The sequence below is a fragment of the Gracilinanus agilis genome, chromosome 3 (genome assembly GCF_016433145.1).
Source record: "Gracilinanus agilis isolate LMUSP501 chromosome 3, AgileGrace, whole genome shotgun sequence".
NCBI classification, from domain to species: Eukaryota; Metazoa; Chordata; class Mammalia; order Didelphimorphia; family Didelphidae; genus Gracilinanus; species Gracilinanus agilis.
Window position 1 is genome coordinate 668,397,142 of NC_058132.1, and position 8,372 is coordinate 668,405,513.

Below are 8,372 nucleotides of genomic sequence, written 5' to 3' on the forward strand. Positions count from 1 at the left end.
AACCATTAATAAATTCTTTTCAAATTAAATAAGGTGGAAGAGATGAAGGGAAGGAAGAGGATAAAAAGGAGGAGAAAGAGAATATATATGTCATTTTAAGATTCAAAAAGCATTTTATATGTGTTATTTCATTTGAGCTGGATGTCCACAAGCAGTGAAATCCCAGATCCTTAAAAAGGTGACCCTCAGTAAAGTGAGTGTCAAATAGTGTGTGTGTGTGTGTGTGTGTGTGTGTGTGTGTGTGTGTGTGTGTGTGTGTGTGTGCTGTCTGTTTAATTTTTCTCATCCCTGAATTGATCATTGTCATTGGAACTAAATCAGAAGGGGAAGTATCACTACAAAAGAAAAAGTGTATCAACATGGATTGGGTCCAGGGAAACATTTTCAATCAATAGAAAGAAAACACAATAAGAAAGGTGGGGAGCTTTTTGGAAATCGCCCATTTTTATATTAAAAAAGACTACAGAAAATGTTTGTTCATAAGTATGGATGAGAGCATGTGTCAAAAAGCTGTGGAGGAGAGCTAGAGAAAGCTTGGACCAAGGGTAAACTTCTATGTTTTGCCTTATGCTTATGTCATAAGCGCTAATGTCTTATGAAGATAGGAAATGTGAAGGAGCTTGGGAAGTGATTTGGATATTTTTCTTTTATGGCACAAAATAATCCAATAGCTATAGGAGGAAAGAGAAATTGTCTTTAATTTGTAGAATTATGCCTTGCTCTGAGCTTTCTTTCTCCAACATTGTTGGGGGTTTGTGTGGAGGGCGATCTTTAGGAAGAGGGAGAAAGGAATTTGCATTGTATTTGCACCCATAAACAAAGACTGTAATTTATAGAAACAACCAAAATCAAAAAGTACTGAAGAGAGATGTGAAATGCCCCAGACCCATCTGTAGCCTGGTGGGGAATGCACTTTCTCCACTCTCTCCCTACCCCAACTCCAATCTTATTTTTCTTCCTAAGGCTTGATTTAAAAACTAGGTTCTTACCCTGACATTTTCTTTTTTAAATATTGATACAATTATATTTAAATATAATTAGTTTCCTTTGTAATGCTATTGATTTTATTTTATGTATTTATAAATACAGAGTTCATAAATTTCTCAAAGCCACCAAAGGGATGTATAACACACATAATGGCTAAGGAGTCTCAATCTATAGGGAATTTCTTTTTTAAATTTTTAAAAAATATTTTGATGGCTGCTATTTCAATGTAATTAAATTCCTTTGTTATCCTAAATATCTTGCATTTTAAAATATTTTTCTGAGAAGAAGCTCATAGACTTTACCAGATTGCCAAATGGGTTCATGATATAAAAAAGGTTAAAAATCCTCATTTAGGAGAATTATCAAAATCTCTGCGTATGTAGAAGGTCAAATAGATGAGGAAAGGAGAATTGTAACTGGTATAGAATGTGAAAAGGAAGGGAAGTGGAAGAAAGAGAGGAAGAAGAGGGAAGGGAGAGAAGGAGAGGAAAGGTGGGGAAACATATTCACTTTGAACAACGAAGAACAAAGGGCAAAGTCACACTTAACAGGAGCCTATTATATTTGATCATATATGGACTTAGATTTGGATCATTAAAGCTCAAGGCTTTGTGTTTTTCCTCTAAATAATAATTTTATAATAGAGAGTGGTCTCTGTACTTACAAGTGAGGAGTCAGTTTCCTAATACTGGAGGATTGTCATGGAGACATTTCTCCTGGTATTCGGGATAGGATAATTTGAGCCAGTAAAAGTGAGGGAACCTTTTAGAAGTGTTCCTGGGCCCTCAAAGCTGAGTACTGAAGAGATATCACATTGAAGATACATGGGCAAAAGGCAGCAGGCAGAGAATTTGGGAGGAGATACGTGCAGAGCCTTGGCCAAAGGAAATGATATTTTAGTCAAATCTTGATTGATTGGTAGGAGTTGAACTGATGGGAACTAGAAATATTTTTCTACCAGAGAGAATGACTTGAATAAAGGTATAAAGGAGATAAAACACAATAAATATTTAAATCATTTTTAAGCCTCTGATTTGGCTGGATCATAGGGTTCTATAAAAATGTCATTAGAGATAAGATTGGAAAAATAGCTTGTGGCAGTGATAAATTGTTGATGCTTCCTAATGAAGAAGTCTGGTCATTCGACAGATGGTTTGGACTCAATGGAAGGCTGTGCCTCATCCCATCAGACCAGGCCAGGGATGGAATTCTCAAAACATATTGGGCAAAGGAAAAGGTATGCACTCAGATGTAAATAGAAGGGGTAGCAGCAGCATCACTCCCGCAGCTGGCAAGGGTTTTCCCCAATGATAACTCCCTTGTTTGTATTGAATCAATATCATGATAGAAAATGAGGACCTAGAAATAAAAAAGTAAATGGAGGAAGGGATGAGAAAAGGGAAAGCTGGAAGGCAAGGGGAAAGAAAGAATCAACGTGATCAGGGGCTCTAGCAAATGCCCACATCGGATCTCCTCCATTGAATGGACAGAAAAAAGCCTGCAGAGATAGTTTCTGACCAAGCTGCTTCATTCTCTCTGATTCTTCTGAAATAATGCAAAGTCTCATTAGTGCAGTCTTCGAAGCACAGTTGAAAGTGACTGGACTTTGGACACCAAAGACCCAACCTTGACTTTTCTCCTCCAGATATCATCCTTGGAGAATGGAGATCTACAACTACACCTACAGATGTGGGAAATCTAAATTGGATAACCTGGGGTTTGTTCACATAGCCCCAAATTATACTAAATGACCTGCCTTTCTGCTACATTCATTATAAAGCAGACAGCAGAAGTGATCAGAACCACAATTCTGGACCTAGTTGTTACATCTATAACATATAGTTATTATAGTTGTTATAGTCGGTGTTTTTAACAGAGCCTTGGGCTTGCAAAGCTCTCTATATCATCCTACATAATAGGCAAATAACTTCAACTCATTGCTTCTAATTCTTCCAGTGATAAAAGACAGATCATGTTTTCTTTTTGCTGATGCCAAATGTGCTGACCCAGAAGGAGATGCACAGACTTATCCAATATGTTCATTGTGGGAATGAATATCAAATACAGAAGAGGGGAAATTCCCCCATTTGTCTAGTCCTGTCCAGGCATCCCAGCTGTGATAGCACCCAGATTTCCACGGTGCAATAATTATTTCCAGCTAACTGAGAACTGTGGGTAGAATCACAGGCCAGTAGTTGAGGTATCTTCAAGGTCCACAGAAGTCCATTTTTCTGCCTCAAACTCATTCATAGGGAGATTCTCTACTTAGGTTTCCATTGTAGTCTCTACCCTCCCTCTGCCTTCTACTTGTGCCCTTGAACCAACTTGATTTTTCTAGTCTTTAGTCTTTGGCTGATAGAATTGCCCTGAGTGGCTATATTTCTTATTGTAGGGCATCCTGCCACTTCAGGGGATTCCATAATTGTCAGTGGTTGCAATTTCCTCTTACTGGGCATCCTGCCACCTCAAGAGATTACTCAGTTGCTATCCATGATTAGTTTACAATATTGTCACTTATGAGTTGTGTGACCTTGGCTAAGACTCTACATCTCTCTAAGTCTCAGTTTCCTCACCTATATACCTCATCGTATGATGGCAACACTCAAATGAAATAAATGTAAGAGTGCTTCATAGATTTTAAAACTAAATAGAGGCAATATGCAAAGTGGATAGAGTCAAAAAGACCTATGTTCAAATCCTATCTTTGATCTTGGTAGTCATTTGACCTGAGACAAGTCACTTAATAATCCAGAATTCATTTTTCTCATTTCTAAAATTAAAGGCTTGGACTGTTGCCTCTCAGATCCTTTCAGTTCCCAAATCTACGATCCTATGACCTATGATTGCTCAAGGGTATTCAAATTGGACACATCTTGATTCAGAGACCTCTACATAGACAAAACAGAATGATTTAGTAGGATGAATACTTCGTCTGGAATCAGAGGACCTGGGTTCAAATACTGTGTCTATTATTTATTGTTTATATCATCTTTGAGGAAAAATCACTTCCATTCTCTAGACCTCCTCATCTCATCTTTATAATGATCTGCTTGGACTAGATGACCTCTGAGGTCCCCTTCTGCTGAAATTTGAGTGTTATTTGGGGGTTTTCTTTCATGTTAAAGGTGAGTTCACCTGGAAATGACAAGCTCTAAGTGATGTGTATCTATCCTGCTGAGAATACTCAGGTATTAGAGTCTAAAATAAGAAAGGACTTCTCACACTCATCACTAACAGGTCAAATTAAGCTGTTTATTAGGGGAATGAATGAAAATATATTTATTAAACTCTTATTATATGCCATGCTCAGGATACAAGTATAATAATCATGAAGGAGAGTTCCTGCCCTTAAAGAGCTTAAATAATAGGGGAAGATAGGGGGAAGCTGCGTAGCTCAGTGGATTGAGAGCCAGTCCTAGAGATGGGAGGTCCTAGGTTCAAATTTGACCTCAGCCACTTCCTAGCTGTGTGACCCTGGGCAAGTCACTTGATCCCCATTGCCTACTCTTACCACTCGTCTGCCTTGGAGCCAATACACACTATTGACTCCAAGACAGAAGGTAAGGGTTTAAAAAAATAGGGGAAGATAACATAAGAAGCTATATAAGTTGGTGCGAGGAGGAAGCAAGAGAAAAGGAAAGTAGAAAGTTTTGGGTATCCTGGTTCTAAGGAAGACAAAGCAAAGGCTTACCTATAAGAATCCAGCATATTAGGGACACTGTCAAACCTCCAATGAGAGCTTGATGAAAGGGATGGTTCTCGTTAGACAATATAGTTTAGAAATAGCCAGAAATCTTGGGATACAAAGCAGTAGGACATGAGACATCAACTTCAATGCCCTTCTTCCCTCATCCAGTTCTTTAGATTTCCAAATTCTGGATTATGGAGCATAGTAGAGATCTAATCAGAGAATTCCTCATGCAGGTGATTGTCAGTCATGGCTCAGAACTCATTGTCCAGTCTACGGTGACCCATAGATGCAGGCTTTTTCTCCAACTGTAAACAATATAAGGTGGCAAAAATGTCAACTCTTAGTGCAAGCAAGTGACAGCATTGAGGAATAACCCCCTGGGGGTGGTAGTTCCCTGAACCTGATCAATCCTGGCCAGTGATGATAGGGAAATTGTTTATCTTTTTAGGGTTTATGGAAAGAAATACTTTAATTACAGAAGTACAGAAACATACAATTTCAAGAATACAAAGAGGAGTAGTGAGTCAGGAAAGACTTCGTTGTCCTAACCAAGATTTATGGGTCTCTGAGCCAAGGGCTGCTAGGTCCTCTGAGCCATTAGAGTAGGGACCTCTGTAATGCCCAGACAACTATTTTGTTCTAGGTTTCAAGGAGGGCACTTTTCTTGGTGGAACACCATACTCCCTATTGGTGTTCTTGTTTTCAACAAAATAGTTTTATTTACATTAAATTTAGGGTTAAGGTCCTAACACCAGCCTGACAGGAACATAAATGATGGGTAAGTACCATCAGCTATCTCTTTCTTCTGCCTACTGCTCTCTATGCTCATCAATCTCTCACTGGAGGTTTGACAGTCTCTAATATGCTGGATTCTTATAGGTAAGCCTTTGCTTTGTCTTCCTTAGAACCAGGACACCCAAATATAAAATATAGAATCATTCTATATTCAGAGAGTTGAAGTCTCTTTGAGATCAGCATCCGTTCCACTGGAACACATCACAATCCCTTGGAGGTCCAGTTGCAGTTACCTTGTGATCAAACTGTTAACAAGTCTTTTTCTATTGACTTTTCTGGAATTGTCAGATATCAGACACAGAGCCCAATGTTGGTTGCATGGTCTAAGCCATTCCAACATGATAGACTGTACGAGAAATTCCATTCAACTGGTGTAGTCTTATGAACCCAGAGTAGAGACCATTCCATGTAGAGGGTCCAGGAAAGACTTTAATGGAGGATACAGAGCAGTGATTCCCAAAGTGGGTGCCACCACCCCCTGGTGGGTGCTACAGCGACCCAGGGGGCGGTGATGGCCACAGGTGCATTTATCTTTCCTACTAATTGCTATTAAAATTTTTTAAAATTAATTTCCAGGGCGCTAAGTAATATTTTTTTTCTGGAAAGGGGGCTGTAGGCCAAAAAAGTTTGGGAACCACTGATACTTAGGAAGGGAAAGGTTTCTTCATTTTCACTCTACACTAAAAACAGTTTCTGCACTCAAAGACCTTATATTCTACTGGGAGAAAATAAATCTACATCAAGAAGTCAATATAAAGCAATGTTTCAGGAGAAAAATAATGAACGTCTAGGAGAAGAGAATATATGCTCATTTCTTAGGATGTTAATTAGGTCAATTATTAGTTAGACAGAATATGTAAATAATATGTAATTTAATTCTTCCCCTGGACAGCCATTCCTAAAGGAGACAGCCATACATTTTCCTAACATCTACAATGCAATAGTAAAATTATAGTTTGTGTGGGTTCATTTTATCCACTTAATACTAGATTCTTTTGACAAAAAAAGTTGTTGAACTGAAAAATGTATTAATAATATATTTCTTTTCTGAGTTAAAAAAAAAGTTCATATAGAAGTCAGTACCTGAGCTGATCCTTTGGAAGAAACAAGGAAATATAAGAGGGAGAAGGGGAAGAGGGAGAGAATTTTGGACATGGGTAGGTGATAGTCTGCTTCCTAGACATGGTAGAATCTAAGCTGTTCAAGGCCAAGCAATGTTTTATTTTGTCTCTACCTCCTCAGTACCTATCACATAACCTGGCGCACAGTAGGCACTTAAATACTCACTGATTTGACTTGAATCTCTGAGACAGCTGCCTGACCAAAAAGAGTTGGAGTCTGGTGGGAATAACTTGAGCTGGACCAAAAATACCCAATGAACCATCACTTTGAATGTTTAAGTAACTGAGTGCCCAAGAACACGAAATGAGACATTGGGCGGCTTCCAGAAACAGTGTAACATGTGGTTTTGTTCTTTTTTCAACAGGGTGCCCAGACGGCACTTATGGTCCTTATTGCCAAAAGATGTGTCAATGCATGAATGGAGGCCATTGTGACCCCCTGCTTGGCACCTGCAACTGCCCCCCTGGCTTCATTGGCACAGACTGCAGTGAGGGTAAGTCATTGCAAGTGGTACTGGAGGGGTTAACTGCATCTTGCCAGGGCAGCTTACTCCCTTAGCCAAGGCCAGAACTGAATGAAAGTCTTTAGGAGTTTCAGTTAGCAGAAAAAAAAACAATGCCCCAGCTATTGTATTTGATAATTTACTGCAGTGCAAACAAACACACACTGACCCAAATCTCAGGGTGAGTATTCCTTTTGTCAGAACTTGATTTAAAGCTCAAGTCTGTGGAAGTCAGCCAAAGAGAGAGTGTTCTGGTCCCAGCACCTCCCACTCCCACAGAGCTGGGTCAGACTCAGGATTGGAAAATGGGTTGGCGAAGATCCCACCCGACTGGGGTTGCCTGGGTTCAAAATTTCAAACTCATTTTCAATATCTTACAGCTCCACTTCCCCAAAACAATTTCCCAGCTCAAAGGAAAGCTGTTCCAAAAGCCTCTGAGACTTCAACTTGAGATGACCGAGCAACCATTGACTTAAGTGTGAGTGGTCAGGAGCAAGCAGATCCAATTTCCCTAAAAATATGCTTGGGTTTTGAATGGATGAGGAAAGGGCTCAATGAAAGAAAAATTCTGCCTCGCTACGCATCAAGCATGATCTAGATGCAAAAGCTTGTGGATTCAAACTCCACAATCTCCATTACTTTGTTCCTTTTCTCTCTCCTCATGAAGCCATCATCCAAGATGAGGGCCTCCTCACTTCTCACCTCAACCATAGAAGTCATCCCTATTAGTCTCCCTGACTCGGTCTTCTCGCCTATTCAGTCCATCCTTCATTAAACTACCAAAATGATCTTTCTAGAAGCCCAGGTTTAGCTGTGTCACTCCCCCTTATCAGTTCTCTATTACCTAAAGGATAAAATCTCAATGCCTCTGGAGTTCAGAATCCTCCATGATCTGACTGTCCTATATCTTAGCAGCACTATTACACTTCATTTCCTCTCTCACACTCTTCATTCCAGCTGAATTAGCACACTAGCTATACATATTTACCTCTCATCCCTCTACCCTGTGCTTCAAACACTCTGCTTTCTCTTCTCCACCTCTTATAATTTCAACATCCCTTCTCTGCTCAGTTCAATTGTCACTTCTTTCCATTGGGTTTTTCTTGATACCTCAAAGTATTGGAGTTCTCCCTTACACCCAAAGTAACCCCTCTTATTTTCCTTTAATATATTTCAGAGAAGCAATCCGGTAGAGTTGGGGGACTGACAGACAGACAGATGAGACAGAGAGAGAGAGAGAGAGAGAGAGAGAGAGAGAGAGAGAGAGAGAGAGAG

General features: G+C 39.6%; 1 protein-coding gene across 1 annotated transcript in view; it reads left to right on the top strand.

Annotated features, from left to right (window-relative positions):
* Positions 1-8,372, top strand: part of MEGF6 (multiple EGF like domains 6) — a 784,368-nt gene that overhangs the window by 738,234 nt on the left and 37,762 nt on the right. Inside the window, 1 exon segment of the mRNA XM_044669545.1 lies at positions 6,960-7,088. Coding sequence (XP_044525480.1) covers positions 6,960-7,088 — 129 coding nt within the window.